The 15,232-nt window shown below is 50.6% G+C and overlaps 2 protein-coding genes across 3 annotated transcripts; both read left to right on the forward strand.

The window, feature by feature from the left end:
• The first annotated feature begins 1,896 nt into the window (after positions 1-1,896).
• On the forward strand, positions 1,897-9,913 carry clta (clathrin, light chain A). Of its 2 annotated transcripts, XM_076015246.1 has the most exons (7): positions 1,897-2,227; positions 3,255-3,283; positions 3,822-3,939; positions 4,039-4,150; positions 5,085-5,138; positions 7,302-7,337; positions 8,725-9,913. In XM_076015246.1, the coding sequence occupies exons 1-7, from the start codon at positions 2,050-2,052 to the stop codon at positions 8,894-8,896; spliced, it is 699 nt and encodes a 232-aa protein (XP_075871361.1). In that variant the 5' UTR covers positions 1,897-2,049; the 3' UTR covers positions 8,897-9,913. The 2 variants fall into 2 exon arrangements, with proteins under 2 accessions (XP_075871361.1, XP_075871362.1); XM_076015247.1 differs by lacking the exons at positions 5,085-5,138; positions 7,302-7,337 and having other exon boundaries at positions 1,903-2,227.
• Positions 9,914-10,738: 825 nt separating this feature from the next.
• On the forward strand, positions 10,739-14,812 carry nansa (N-acetylneuraminic acid synthase a). The gene is made up of 6 exons (XM_076015251.1): positions 10,739-10,873; positions 11,358-11,573; positions 11,665-11,764; positions 11,901-12,055; positions 12,653-12,919; positions 14,242-14,812. The coding sequence occupies exons 1-6, from the start codon at positions 10,742-10,744 to the stop codon at positions 14,449-14,451; spliced, it is 1,080 nt and encodes a 359-aa protein (XP_075871366.1). The 5' UTR covers positions 10,739-10,741; the 3' UTR covers positions 14,452-14,812.
• The last annotated feature ends 420 nt before the right edge of the window (positions 14,813-15,232 follow it).

The raw sequence follows: 15,232 nt of genomic DNA on the forward strand, positions 1-15,232 counted from the left end.
CCCTTGGCCTCATGTCCCCCCCCCTCCCCCGAGTTGTCGTCTTCGTCTTTGTTGGGCCACTGCGGAAATGCAGAAAAGCAGGACTGACTTTGTTGGCCCACCAGCGTTTGAGACGGACAACAAATCGACTGAGCTTTGTCCTTTAGCGAAGTTAGCCTCCGTAGCATGCTAGTAGTGCTATTGGCTCACACATCCTCATTGGTTGTTTTTTTTAATCAACTGACACGCTCAAAGGTACACAAGGAAAACGTTTTGGACAAGATGATATTTTTAATAATAGTAATATCAGTATTTACAGTATGTGTTGCATTTTAATCTATTACCTTTTGTCTATACCACCTTTTAATGTTTCTGGTCAACACGCACACAAATTCTCAAACGTGTGACAATTGAGTCACCGGCAGGTCAGACGCGACCTGCGTGTTTGTTCAATGGGTCCAGTGCACGAAGTCACAGTCCAATCAGTTTGGGTTTTTTTAGTCAATTGTCTTGAGGTCGAGACCAATGCCGAATTATTTTTTAACTGTTTTACTTTGGATCCTTTTGGACCATTTTGAACACGAGGAGCTCTGACGTTGTGTTGTGTTTTCTTTTCCATAATTTATTCAAGAGTCAGAGTGGCTTTTAAATGACTTGACTGAGCTGCTGCTAGTCTTCAGTGGGGGGCAGAGAAAAAAAAAAAACTTTATTGAAAAAGAAAAGTTGCAATGTTACGCTGAGTTGTCACAATGAAGGTGTTACTGACAGAAGGAACAAAACCTTAATAGCTGCGACGGTGTGATTTGGACTGTGTGTGTGTGTGTGTGTGTGTGTGTGTGTGTATCAGATGTGTGTCTTTATGTTTGTCATCACCAAGGACCTTATGAAGACTCAACTTCAACTGCAAGTCATCGGAATGTGTGTTTCATCTCCAAATATTTATGTGATTTTTGTACATTGCGTTTACATTATTAAAAAATAATTTGTAATTGTAAAAAAAAAAAAAAATAATAATAATAATAGTTTTTTGCTATTCATCCATGTAAACTATGTTGTTCCAACATACACAAGAAGGGCCGCCATTTTCCTCTTTCTTGGGGGGGCATTTATTTACGTGAATAAATAAACAGCTCATTTTATCTCAGAATGTGTTGCTTCAGCGTTATTTCAAAGTTAATGGCTGTGATTTTTATTTTATTTTATTTTATTTTTATAAATTTGAACAACTGACTTTACCATCACCCTGTATCTTTTACGGGAAGTAAAAAACCATTCGCTGTGAATGTTGGTCCAATTTGAACAGGTGAGTCGAGCTGCTTTTGTCACCTGAGCTCTTCCACACCGCTTGCACTTGTAAATTATTAACGGTCATCGCATTATACTGGGCACGTCAAACGTTGGGCCTTTAGCCGTTAGCTTTGTCCCGGAGAGAGTGACTGACATTGTAACACAAATGTTGATGTATTAATATCGGAGGTTCCGTTCCAATACAGCCGTGTGCGTGCGATTAATTACTGGAAGACGGAAGAAACAAAATCCGTGTATCCGTGTGTGGAAAGCGTGTACTTTGTAATGTGTTGTATTTGCGAGTTTTTTTTTTGTTGTTGTTTTTTTTAAGCCACATTCGTAATGTTCCCCATTTCAAACCCAGTCAAATTGTAATAATTGAATCAGCAGTAATTACAAACTGCAGCTTTTTGACTCGCAGCCGTCTGACACACACAGCAGCACGTAAGCACATCACGGGACCCGCTTGTGGACGTCTTTTGCGTATGTGATTGGTCCACCGTCGACGCTGCCGCACTCTGATTGGCCCTCCCGTACTATCCATCACCCTTCCCGCTTTGCGATTGGCCGAGCAACGCTTTTCCGCTTTGCTTCGCTTCCGTAGTTTTTCTTCTTCTTCTCCTCCTCCTCCTCCTCCTCCTCCCTCTTCTTCTTCTTCGCTCCCTCCTCCCGCCGACGTCCTTCTTCCTCGGGTTGAGCTGCATCGACTTCGCCCGGTTGCTTTTTTACACCTGCCCGCCCGTCTTCTTCTCCGTCTTCTCACCGACACACTTCGCCCGCAACATGGATGATTTCGACATGCTGAACGCGCCCGCCGCTGGCAACGGCGTCGGCGGGGAGGAGGACCCCGCCGCGGCGTTCCTGGCCCAGCAGGAGAGCGAGATCGCGGGCATCGAGAACGACGAAGGCTTCAGCATCCTGGACGGCGGAGACGTCCCGTCGTCGCTGGGAGACTCCAACGGTGGGTCCGCCGCTGTCAACCGGACTGGACCGGACCGGTCGCTACCAGCCAACACCCGGGAGGCTGGTAGCGATAAGCTGTGTTTTTTATTCGATACCTATAATTTATATTTATATATATGTGTGTGTGTGTTTTTTTTAATTGACGTCCGACACCGACGAAGTAGTTGAAACGGTGGGGGGTTTAACAAGCTGGCTAGTGTTAGCCTAGCCTCTGTGTGGCTAACGGGTTAGCCGCACAGAGGCAAGGCTCACCTGTGTTACATTGAGACAAGACGCTGCGTTGCCGTGTGTGGGGGTGGAAACAGAAATATATATAAATACAAAACCGCTAATAAAATGAAAATAATAAGAGGGGGGAAACAATTAAAAGCTTCGATGAACAGTAAAAACGTTCGTCAAATGAATGGAGCGGTCCGATAAGATCAGCTGAGCCGAGCGGGTTGTGTTGGTGTCGTGTCATTCGTGACATCGCCACACACACACACACACACACACACACACACACACACACACACACACACACACACACACACACACACACAGAGCCACCACCTCTTCGACGGTTGTAATCGACCTTTGGCCAGCAGCTCTTCACTTCCTGGAGGCCGTGGAGCTCCGTGGTGCTGTAGCAACAGTAGCAGCAGCAGCACTTCCAAACTGCTGACACTTGAGAAAGACCTCTCACTCTGTCACTCACTCACTCTGTCACTCCCTCCTTGGCAGGGTTTCTTCACACTCCTCTCTGGTGTCTGGTGTGTGTTTATTGTCCATGTTGCCGTCCCATTGCTTCTTCTGCTGACACAATGTTTTTTTTTTCTTCTTCTTCTGTTCCTCAACCGCTTGCATTTCACTAAAAGTTGCAGTACACACCGATGCTTTGATACTTGTTGACACGTATTCAGATATGTAAATAACTATATGTTTTATTTTATTTTATTTTTTAATTCTTCTTAATTCTCTTTGCACTGCAGCACCATGTGAGATAAATAAATCCATTCATTCTTCTTCTTCTTCTTCTTCTTCAGATGGTGCCATCAATGGAGATCTTCATGGGGTAAAACTTCTTCTCATTTCATACCCGACGCATGATAATAATAAGTAACCCCAAGGTAACTCTGGTCACGCCAGTCACCTTGACCGCTGGTTGATGTTTTCTAAACCAGTGTTGTGTCGGGTGGTTAAACCTGCGATTGGAAAACCTCCTCCCGGTGAATGAGTTCATGGGTTCTCCAGCGTTTCCCTGTGGCTCTGTGGCAGTTTGATTTCAGTTGGAGTGTGTGGCTCTTTGAATCCGTGCCAGCTTCCTCTTCCTGTGCTGTCATTGCAACATTCCTGCCCTTTTTTTGCACCGTCAGGATTTCAGACAGAGAGAAAAAAAATATCCAAGGACGAGACAGAGACTGATATTTTTCTCCCCCCCCCCCACCGATAAATCTCCTCAGAAGAGCAGAATCCAGACAGTGTTGAGCTTCTGTAATCCACAGTTTTTCCTGATTTGAAATCTCTGAGAGTGACCTCGTCGTTCTTCCCCCTCTCTCTCTCTCTCTCTCTCTCTCTCTCTCTCTCTCTCTCTCTCTCTCTCGCAACTCCAGGAAAGCAACGGGCCGTCGGACGCCTACGCTGCCATCTCCAGCGTGGACCGGCTGCAGAACGAACCCGAGAGTCTTCGCAAGTGGAGGGAGGAGCAGCGGGAGCGGCTGGAGCTGCTGGGTGAGGAGAACAGCCTGGGCTGGGGAACACTGGGAACACTGGTTCCACTGGCCTGGGGAGTGGCTTGACCTCCTCCAATGTGCTCCTCTCCCTCCGCAGACAGCAACTCTCGCTCGCAGGAGTCAGAGTGGAAGGAGAAGGCCAAGGTGGAGCTGGAGGAGTGGCACTCCAGGCAGAACGAGCAGCTGGAGAAGACCAAGACCAACAACAGGTAGCGCCGCCTGCTGGAGTTGACACATGATCACATGTCATAATGATAATAATAATATCAACTATGGATGCACCAGGGCCACTTTCTACAGAACCAGTAGACCGCGAGCACCTCTACATACATATCGATACCGATACCTGATACCGGTGTCGGTATCGGTACTTCCCTAATAATAGTAGAGTCCAAAACCAACACGTTTTCTTGTTTCCTGAAAGAATCAAAAAGCAGAAATCAGATTTTTGTTTCTTTTAGTTTTAACTAGAGAGACTTTAAATCATCCCGCTCTGACCCGATCCGACCCGATCTGACCCGATCTGATCTGATCTGATCTGATCTGACCTGATCTGACCTTATCCGACCTGACCTGATCTGATCTGATCTGATCTGATCTGCCACCTATGATGGTTGTCTTTGATAACGTCTGCTTTAATCTCCCCAGTCAGCCTCACTGTCTCAGTCTCAGTGTCAGTTGAAGCCGCCTGTCGGCCTCATGAATAATGAACCGACCTGCGGCCTCGACTCCCAACACGTTCAGTCCGTCTCTGATTCATGGCCTTTGCCCAAAACGGATGAATCGGGCTGCATCACTCTTCATAGCGAATCCATCTCTTCTTTCTCAAAGTCACTGGCTGCACCGCAGCACTGCTGCTGCTCCGACACTCAAGAACAGCTCCAATAGTTGCACTTCACAGCGCCTCTATTCAGGACGCAGCAGCAGCAGCAGCAGCAGCAGCAGGTTCTCAGTGTGCAGGAGCTCCAGAGGTTCCTGCAGGAACCACACGGCGCCTTCAAACCTTCTCACCCTCTTGTTGACTAATGACTGTGTGCTAACTGACTCTGCTTGTCTTTCCATCCTTTCTTTGATCTCTATTGTTGCTCTCTCTCTCTCTTTCTCTCTCTCTCCTGCCTCCTCCTCTCCTGGATGCTTATCCAGGGTGCTGGATGAAGACTTCTACAAGCAGCCCTTCTCTGAGCTCATTGGTTATGTGTATGTTGCTCCAACTAACGTCCTCCCTCCTCATCTTGCTCATCCTCCTCCTCTTCCTCCTCCTCCTCCCTGTCACCACCTCCTCAGCCCTTCTGTTTGGCTCCACCTGTTGGTGCCTTTTTGTTTTAGTGGCTGTGATTTCATTTTGAGTGAATGTGAGTGTGTTTGATCCAGAGAGCCTGCAGCTGTTATGTGTGCATCTAAACATCATCATCACTAATGTTCACTCCTCTTCATCTGACTGCATGTCAGAGCTGTGGGGGGGAGAGGGTGACTGCATGACTGCCTGCCTGACACTCCTCAGACACCCACTCACCCCTCACACCAGCCTGTTCCAGCATGTCATCTCACTCCTCTCTCACCCTCACTCACTCCTCTCTCACCCCCTCACTCACTCCTCTCTCACCCCCTCACTCACTCCTCTCTCACCCCCTCACTCACTCCTCTCTCACCCCCTCACTCACTCCTCATTCGCCCCTCTCTCACCCCTCTCTCACCCCTCACTCACTCCTCACTCGCCCCTCTCACCCCTCACTCACTCCTCATTCGCCCCTCTCTCACCCCTCACTCGCCCCTCTCACCCCTCCCTCGCTCCTCTCTCACTCCTCACTCGCCCCTCTCTCAGTCCTTTCTCACCCTTCACTCATTCCTCACTCACTCACCCCTCGCTCACTCCTCACTCACCCCTCCCTCGCCCCTCTCTCACTCCTCACTCACCCCTCGCCCGCCCCTCTCTCACTCCTCGCTCGCCCCTCTCTCACTCCTCACTCACCCCTCGCTCGCCACTCACTCACTCGCCTCTCACTCCTCATTCACCCCTCTCTCGCTCCTCACTCACCCCTCACTCACTTCTCGCTCGCCCCTCTCTCACCCCTCGCTCACCCCTCTCTCGCCCCTCACTCACTCATCGCTCGGCTCTCACTCGCTCGCCGCTCGCCCCTCTCTCACTCCTCACTCACCCCTCTCTCACCCCTCGCTCGCCCCAGACTCCAGTCTGTCCTCGTTGTCGTCCATTGTGCTTGTGTTTCACTCCCTCCTTCTGTCATTGTAGCCAAATGTTGTGCATACTCTCACCTGGGGTTTGTAGCAGTAGTGAAGACGAGGGTTTGGACCAGCGGTCGTTGGCCTCCTGAAGGTTTCCTCCTTTGATTCGATGCGCAGCCGGAGAACAGCGCTGGTTAGGAGTGATGCTGGTTTGAAGCAGCCGCTGGGGTGTCTGTAGGCCGCACTCTCTGTGTTCAGTTTGATCCTGAGAGGTGGTTGAGGAGGAGAGTGGGTCCTCCTGCGGTGCCGTGGAGGTGGGACTGCTGCTCCTCAGGCTTGCAGCCTGCTCATGGAACATCACCTCCGTGGAGGGAGCAGGACGGCCAGATGTGAATCAGGATCGAATGATTTGAAATGACTGACTCACCCTGCAGCTGCAGATGATTTCAAGACTGAATCTGATCTTTAGTCCTCCTGCTCCTCCTCCTCCTCCTCTATTCCCAGTCGCACTCTTCTGGTCCTCTGACTTCCTCACAGCTGCTTCAAGCTGAGCTCTACTTGTGCTTCACCGGGACGTCAGCGGCTCACAGCTTCATGCTGATGTTCTCTGCTAGCTCGCTCGCTAGCTAGCTAGCTAGTCACCTTGCAGCCATTGGTCCCCGTGGCCAAGTGAGAGGGAAGTTGTGCTTCCTGGTTGGAGCTGGAGGAGGAAACTGACTCACGGCCATCGGCCCCGGGACAGGAAAGCACAGACTGACGCACTGCAAACTGTCTGCTGGGTTTAAATCAACGCTGATGGAACAGCGGAGGTTCCTCCAGCATTCACGAGGACCTCTTCACTGTGCTCCTCCTCCACCTTCTGTCCCAGGGTTAGCAGCAGGAAGAACGGACCACGCAGGCAATTCAGTACAGCCCGCGTGACCCGATGCTGCACAGGCGCTTCATTCCCGAAACCTCTTTAAAAAAAAAAAAAAGAAAAGGAATGAAGCGCTGCTTCTTGCACGCCGGCTTCTTGTCATTTGCATTCAGCGCCCTCATTTTTTGTCTTTCATTTCACCCCCCCCCCCACTCTCTCTCTCTCTCTCTCTCTCTCTCTCTCTCTCTCTCTCTCTCTCTCTTCTAAAAAGCTGACCAGTGAAACTGTTTCTCCCTGTTTTCTTCTCCTCTGCACCTTTCAAGCACTCACATTAACCATCCTTGCTACCGCCTAGACCAGTTAAGTAAAAAGACAAAACCCACCGACCTTCCAGAACCTTCTGCTTTATTTTGGGGGAGGGAGGGGGGGGGGAGCACTTGTTGTCGTTTGTGTGTGTTAGTTGTGCGTTAGTGTGTCCCTCCTGTGCTGTGGTGCTCCTCCTAGTTCCTCCCTGTGATGATGCTGCTGCGTCGGGGGGGTGGGGGGTGGGGGTGGGGGGTTATCATGGAGCAAACATGTTGCTGTAATGTCAGTGGAACATGAAGCAAAGTTGCAACCAAGTCAGTGTCTGTGAAGCCCCACCAGGGTGTTTAGCTCTTAGAACCACCCAGAACCACCCAGAACCACCAGGGTGTGAAACACTGCAGACAGGGAGGAGATGCAGCAGTTCTATGATTATTAATATCAGTTCGTGGGCCGGATTAAAAAGCTTTAACGGCCGTGCTTGAGTTAGACGCTAGGAAAGAAAAATTAAATTTATTTCCCCAACAGTTGCGTTGAAAACAGTAAAAAAACAAACAACCACACCTGGTGTTACTGTGTGAAGTAGCTCAGCAGTGACTCAGGTTGTGACTCAATGTCTCCTTTTAATTCTGCTTTAATTTCTGGGTGTGTGACCGGCGACTGCTGGGCCGTCTTTGCTTGTTTTCTTTTGTTTTTTTTTAAACCTCACCAACAAACACGTCAATCTCAGCAGCAGCAGCGTGCATGGCTGGCGCTTCAGCACAGCTGATAGCCATTATCTCTGGGACTTAATCGCTTTGCTTAAAAAAAATATAGGATATATATATATATATATATATATATATATATATATATATACATACATACACATATATATACACACACACGTATTCATACAGTGTCCTGCTGAAGTTTTTATTATTTTTATTTAAATCAACCAAAAATGTTTTCGATGTTAAGTACACAAAGAAGCGGTAACCATACACGCGTGGATGTGGCCTGAGAGGCGTGTCCCGTGACCCAGTCACATGACCCAGTCACATAAGCGTTAGCTTGTTAGCTCAGCGTGGAGTCTGAAGACGGGGGTAGTGGTTGTGTCGCTGCTGAGAGGAGACCCTCTGCTGATCCTTCACAGTGTGGGAGGTTCCCACTGGAAACCGCAGGACACAAGATGGCAGCTGACTAGCAGCAGCAGCAGAAGAAAAAAAGAAGCTTTATTGTCATAAAATGTCAAACAAACTCCCAGTGGCCATGGACCTCCTGGTCTGCTGTCTGTAGATGAAGCTCTGGTCCTCAGTGTATGATGGAGTCAGCAGAGGACCTTTCTCACAGCGCCACCTGTCTGTCTGTGTGTGTGTGTGTTATGTGTTGACACCACTGGCCCCTCCCTCCTCTAACCCTCCACCCCCCCCCCCCCCCCCCAACCCCCCTCTCCTCCCCCAGGGCGGCCGAGGAGGCCATGGTGTCGGACCTGGATGAGAACAACCCGGGAACCGAGTGGGAGCGAGTGGCCCGGCTCTGCGACTTCAACCCCAAGTCCAGCAAGCAGGCCAAGGACGTGTCGCGCATGCGCTCCGTGCTCATCTCGCTCAAGCAGGCCCCGCTGGTCCGCTAGGGTAGAAATCACCCCCCCATCCCCACCACCCTCATTCTCCTCATTCCCAGGACAAGGGGACCCCCACCCTGTCTCTGCATACCTACCTGCACCCAGTGCAAAGTCCCCCCCCCCCAGGCAGGACTGTACACGTCAACACTGAAGCACCAGCTCCCATAACCCCCCACCACCACCGAAGGTCTCTTCCTGTGTCTACTTCCTCTGCAGGGTGGGCTCAGCCCCTCCCACACACCCCCACCTGTTGGGGGAGGGGGGGGTCTCCGGGTCTCCTGGGGTCCTCTGAGCAGGGGATGATGTGATTGGTCGAGCATCCCCCCCACGCCTCCGCTTCAGACCCGCTTCCTTCAACAGGGGCTCAGTTCACAACAATTCCCATGATGCTGTATGCAACCCCCCCCCCCCCACCACCACCACCACCACCATGGTTGATGGGTGTTTTTAAGTGCTTCATTTGTCCTCCAACTAAACCCATAGCCGCCTCCTGATGGTTTCGTCATCCTAACAAAAGAAAGTCACTTTCTTTCTCTTTTTTTTTTTGAAGGACCAAACAACACAATTCCAAATCCAGTGTTTGTACTTTGCTTGTGTGTGTTAGAGCCCCACTGTGGTGTAATGTGTTCTGTTTCTCTCTCTCTCTCTCTCTCTCCAAAACTATGCATAGTCCTATTTTTTGACAACCCCCAGCCCCCCCACCCCCCCCCCCCCCACCCCCCCACCCCCACCCCCCCACCCCCACCCCCACCCCCAGCGCTCCAATCAGAAATTGAACTAAAGTCCGGTCATTACAGTAAATGTGTGCGTGTTCCTCAACAGTGTGTGTATGTACTCTATACGTGTACCTATGTACATATACAGAAGGCAATATATATACAGTATATAAAACGTTTATGTCACTCAAATTAGCCAGTTGTGGGTTTTTGAAGAGAAGTAGATATTAGCCGGCTGTTGCTTGACCGTAAGTGTTCATCATCCATTTGATTTCAATATCAGTAAAAACAAAAAATATCTGAAAACAAAGTTGTCTTGGCTTTTTATTTTAATTTTTTTTTTTATATTCAACACTCCTGTTGTGAAACTTACAGTCACTGAGGACCAAGTATTGTAGAATATATCACAAATAATGTTTTATTTGATAGTTTCACAAATGCTATGTATTTTAGCCAGAATGTTATGCTTGTATCATCATTGAATCTTAAAATAATTTGGCATATCTCAAATGAGCCTCGAGGGAAAAAATGAAGATGAAGTGATTATTGAAAAAACAAAACAACAACCTCAAAAATAATTGTAAATTAAAAACAACCTAAAAAAAGACAGCGCTGCTTATTTATTTACTTTTTTCTTAAACTTTATTTCGAACATTTACAAATCCAAACAAACGTTACTAAAATAATAAAATCATTCTTTAAACCCGAAATGGAGGGACAGAGCTTTTCTAGTCCTATCGCAATGTCAACATGCATCGCAATTACAAATTATAGAAAAGCAAAGCGAAACTTTTTCTTTTACATTCTGTATACATGTATATAAACTAGTATAAAGTTCCAACGAGTATAAATGTGCCAAGCACACGTTTAGAACGACACATTTCTATTAAAAACGAGTCTTTTATTTCAAAAGGAAACCCGGCTCTTACGCAGGAAAAGCAAAGCGGAAGTCGACGCACCAACCCGGAAGTAAGTCCGGCGCTGTAAGGCTTACGGTGAGCTGCTCCAGCCTCAGACCGCCGCTGCCTCCGGACCGCTCAGCTCTCTCTGTCTGCCGGAGAACCGACCCACTCATCCACTCATCCACTCACTCACTCCTTCCTTCCTTCCGTTTGGACGCCGTGTGTGAGTGAGCAGAATGCCGCTGGAGTTCGAGCTATGTCCCGGTAGGATGATCGGAGGGAACCATCCGTGCTTCATCATAGCGGAGATCGGACAGAACCACCAGGGAGATCTGGACATCGCCAAGAAGATGATCAAGATGGCAAAGGTTTGGGAAAGCAAGACACCGAGTCATCAGCATTCATTATTCCCTACTTTTGACTTTGTCAAGTTATTTCCCCGCATGCTGCGCTTTGACAACCGGAACACCAGTATTTAGTCTGTATGAATTAAGAAGAAAATAAATCATTTTTGTTTTTTTGGTGAATTTTTTTTGTTGAAAGCAAACATTTGGACAGGTTAGAAAAATCATGGAAGAAAAAAAAAAATATTTATATGATAACACACTACATTACACAGTACGTTTTATAATTTAAAACAACCCGGGCTTTGTAAATGTTTCCGGTGGAATATAAATGAATTCATGTGATATATTTTTTCACAAGCAGAGGCAGCTGCAAAACAATTCAAACCCTGAGAAATTTGACTGTGGCTTCATTTGTTTCATTTTCTTAAACCGTAAATATTTTTTTTTTTTTTTTTTTATTCCTTTATTTCTTTATTCGTGAATATAATTTTACCCCCCTGCGCAGGACTGCGGCGCGGACTGCGCCAAGTTCCAGAAGAGCGAGCTGGAGCACAAGTTCAACCGGCGGGCCCTGGAGAGGCCCTACACCTCGCAGCACTCCTGGGGGAAGACTTACGGGGAGCACAAGCGCCACCTGGAGTTCAGCCACCAGCAGTACAGGGAGCTGCAGAAGTACGCGGAGGAAGTGGGCATCTTCTTCACGGCTTCCGGGATGGACGAGGTGAGGACGGCGTCGCTCACGCGCGCTGACCGTCGCGGTCCTTTTGATTTGGATTTGTTTTTAGTTTGACCTGACGCCCCTCCGTCTCTAGATGGCAGTAGAGTTCCTCCACGAGCTCAACGTGCCTTTCTTCAAAGTGGGTTCCGGAGACACCAACAACTTCCCCTACCTGGAGAAGACGGCCAAGAAAGGTGAACGGCACCCGGGACGCTGATGTTCCTCAGGGTTCTCCTGGGATTCTCTGCAGAAGCAGACGTTGAAGAAGAAGTGAGTTTCTTGCGGTTACAAAGTGTCCTTGTGCCCCTCCGCCCCCCCCCCTCCCGGCAGGACGTCCCATGGTGGTCTCCAGCGGGATGCAGTCCATGGAGACCATGCGCCGCGTCTACAAGACGGTGAAGGAGCACAACCGGAACTTTGCCATCCTGCAGTGCACCAGCGCCTACCCACTGGAGGCCAAGGACGTCCACCTCAGGGTCATCACGGTGAGGAACACGTCCACGAGGCTCCAGAACCTTCCACGAGGTTCCTGTCAGTAGGTCCCCTGTTAGCAGGCCTCATCCAGGTCACAAAGTCTGACTGAAAAACATTTATTTTCATTTAAAGTGTGAATATTTTGTTCGCATTCTTCAGTTGCATGACTTCTGAAGCGACAGGGGGCTGAGAACGACGATCAGAGGCTAGTCTGCATATTTACAGCTCAGTGCTATCTCTCTCTCTGAGAGAGAGAGAGAGAGAGAGAGAGAGCGCCACCCGGTGGACAGACACAGCGGCGTCTCCGTCCGGCCGCCGTGAGGAAGAAGATTCGCGGCAGAAGAGTTTTCAAAATGAGCCAAACGGGGCGAGGAAGGCCCCCCCCCCACTCTTCATGCTAAGCTAAGCTAACCAGCAGCCCCTTTAAATTAGCAGTCAATAAATTCTCCTGCAGTGACACTGAAGCCACGGCCGGAACATTCAATTCGATTCAAGTCGATACAACATGCGGATGTGCAGTGTCGAGTAATTATACGTTCATTCGGGACCTCTCCTAGTGGTCATGTGATGTACTGCAGCGTCTCCACCACTGCCTCCTTCCCCTCCAGGAGTACCAGAAGGAATTCCCCGACATTCCCATCGGTTACTCGGGCCACGAGTCGGGCGTCCACGTCTCGGTGGCGGCCGTGGCGCTGGGGGCAAAGGTCATCGAGCGTCACGTGACCTTGGACAAGCGGTGGAAGGGCAGCGACCACGCGGCCTCGCTGGAGCCGCAGGAGCTGCAGGAGCTGGTGGCCTCGGTCCGCCTGGTGGAGGCGGCGCTGGGCAGCCCCGCCAAGAGCATGCTGGCCTGCGAGAGGCCCTGCCACGACAAGGTGCCCCCTCCACACCCCCGCCGAGACCCCGCCGACTCCTCCTCCTCAACCAGCGCTCTCTCTCCTCTCTCTCCTCTCTCTCTCTCCTCCTCCTCCTCTTCCTCAACCAGCGCTCTCTCTCCTCTCTCTCCTCCTCCTCTTCCTCAACCAGCGCTCTCTCTCCTCCTCCTCCTCTTCCTCAACCAGCGCTCTCTCTCCTCTCTCTCCTCCTCCTCTTCCTCAACCAGCGCTCTCTCTCCTCCTCCTCCTCTTCCTCAACCAGCGCTCTCTCTCCTCCTCCTCCTCCTCCTCGTCCTCAACCAGCGCTCTCTCTCCTCCTCCTCCTCCTCCTCGTCCTCAACCAGCGCTCTCTCTCTCCTCTCTCCTCAAACAGCGCTCTCTCTCCTCTCTCTCCTCAACCAGCGCTCTCTCTCTTCTCCTCCTCCTCCTCCTCAACCAGCGCTCTCTCTCCTCCTCCTCCTCCTCCTCCTCAACCAGCGCTCTCTCTCCTCCTCCTCCTCCTCCTCGTCCTCAACCAGCGCTCTCTCTCTCCTCTCTCTCCTCAAACAGCGCTCTCTCTCCTCTCTCTCCTCAACCAGCGCTCTCTCTCTTCTCCTCCTCCTCCTCCTCAACCAGCGCTCTCTCTCCTCCTCCTCCTCCTCCTCCTCAACCAGCGCTCTCTCTCTCCTCTCTCTCCTCCTCCTCCTCCTCCTCCTCAACCAGCCCTCTCTCTCCTCTCTCTCCTCCTCCTCCTCTTCCTCAACCAGCGCTCTCTCCTCTCTCTCCTCCTCCTCCTCCTCTTCCTCAACCAGCGCTCTCTCTCCTCTCTCTCCTCCTCCTCCTCCTCCTCCTGCTCAACCAGCGCTCTCTCCTCTCTCTCCTCCTCCTCCTCCTCCTCGTCCTCAACCAGCGCTCTCTCTCTCCTCTCTCTCTCTCCTCCTCTCTCTCCTCAACCAGCGCTCTCTCTCCTCCTCCTCCTCCTCCTCCTCCTCAACCAGCGCTCTCTCTCCTCCTCCTCCTCCTCCTCCTCCTCAACCAGCGCTCTCTCTCTCCTCCTCCTCCTCCTCAACCAGCGCTCTCTCTCCTCCTCCTCCTCTTCCTCAACCAGCGCTCTCTCTCCTCCTCCTCCTCTTCCTCAACCAGCGCTCTCTCTCCTCTCTCTCCTCCTCCTCCTCTTCCTCAACCAGCGCTCTCTCCTCTCTCTCCTCCTCTTCCTCAATCAGCGCTCTCTCTCCTCTCTCTCCTCCTCCTCCTGCTCAACCAGCGCTCTCTCTCCTCTCTCTCCTCCTCCTCCTCCTCCTCCTCGTCCTCAACCAGCGCTCTCTCTCCTCTCTCTCCTCCAGCTGGGTAAGTCGGTGGTGGCGAGGGTCCGGATCCCCAGCGGTTCGGTTCTGACCCTGGAGCAGCTGGTGGTGAAGGTGGCCGAGCCTCCGGGGGTCCCGGCCGAGGACATCTTCCAGCTGGTGGGCCGCAGGGTGACCCAGGAGGTGGACCAGGACCAGAGCTTGACCCCCGAGCTGCTGGACGGCGACGGCAAGAAGGCCAAGTGCTGAGGAGAGGAGAGGAGAAGTGCATGCTGGGAAGTGAAGTACCAGCGCATCCTTGAGGCTCTCGGATTGTTACGACTTTCATCATGATAAAATCCCATTCTCATTTTGTCTCGGTCTCATTTAGCCCGCTGTTTACAGCCCTCCTGCAAAATGAGTTAAAACTCATTTTAGGAAAACAAGCAGCGTGACTGCGGGGTAGTAGCATTGACCGCCCTGTCTGACATCATAAAGGGCGGATGAACGTCTCTTGAGATTCACAGCATTTCTGACAAAGTCTATCGTCACACTTTTGTGTATTTGGTGCCAATGAAGCCTTTCAAACCCCCGACCCTTTGACCTCCAGCAGAATGAAGACACTTGCCGTCAATGTGAACGCGTGTTGTTCCGTTGACGAACCCGTGGAGAATAAACGACTGTTGCAACTCCGTCTTTGTCTTTTTTTTTTTTTTTTTTTGCGTTGTCGCGATGAAGGGAAACACAACTCACGGGGTTCTACGTGGTGTTCTACGCGGCAACGTCACATCACTGTGTGGGTCGGTGGAGGTGTTTGTGTAGTTCGGTCTTTGGCCACCAGATGGAACCGCTCCCCCGTCAGTGTTTCTAAGCCCAGGCCCTCTGAACGCCTCAGTGTGAGACGTTCAAAACCAACCAACCAACCCTAAAAACATTAGCCAGCTGATTCATGACGTCACAAAACACGCACCCTCAAACCAACGCCTGCTTCGCAGTGATGGAGGAGCCTCGGCGGCGCTGATTCGTCCTCGCGGGATCCCAGCAGATTAGG

The sequence above is a fragment of the Nelusetta ayraudi genome, unplaced genomic scaffold, assembly GCF_046127955.1.
Source record: "Nelusetta ayraudi isolate G7.1 ecotype Tasmania unplaced genomic scaffold, CSIRO-AGI_Nayr_v1 ptg000183l, whole genome shotgun sequence".
Classification (NCBI taxonomy): domain Eukaryota; kingdom Metazoa; phylum Chordata; class Actinopteri; order Tetraodontiformes; family Monacanthidae; genus Nelusetta; species Nelusetta ayraudi.

Excerpts from the sequence above, each read along its gene's own strand:
- clta (XM_076015246.1), top strand. The coding sequence starts at position 2,050 with ATGGATGATTTCGACATGCTGAACGCGCCCGCCGCTGGCAACGGCGTC. Across the intron at positions 4,151-5,084 it reads AAGACCAAGACCAACAACAG|GGTGCTGGATGAAGACTTCT; the intron begins GTAGCGCCGCCT and ends ATGCTTATCCAG. Across the intron at positions 7,338-8,724 it reads CCTTGCTACCGCCTAGACCA|GGCGGCCGAGGAGGCCATGG; the intron begins GTTAAGTAAAAA and ends CTCCTCCCCCAG.
- nansa (XM_076015251.1), top strand. The coding sequence starts at position 10,742 with ATGCCGCTGGAGTTCGAGCTATGTCCCGGTAGGATGATCGGAGGGAAC. Across the intron at positions 10,874-11,357 it reads AGATGATCAAGATGGCAAAG|GACTGCGGCGCGGACTGCGC; the intron begins GTTTGGGAAAGC and ends CCCCCTGCGCAG. Across the intron at positions 12,056-12,652 it reads TCCACCTCAGGGTCATCACG|GAGTACCAGAAGGAATTCCC; the intron begins GTGAGGAACACG and ends CTTCCCCTCCAG.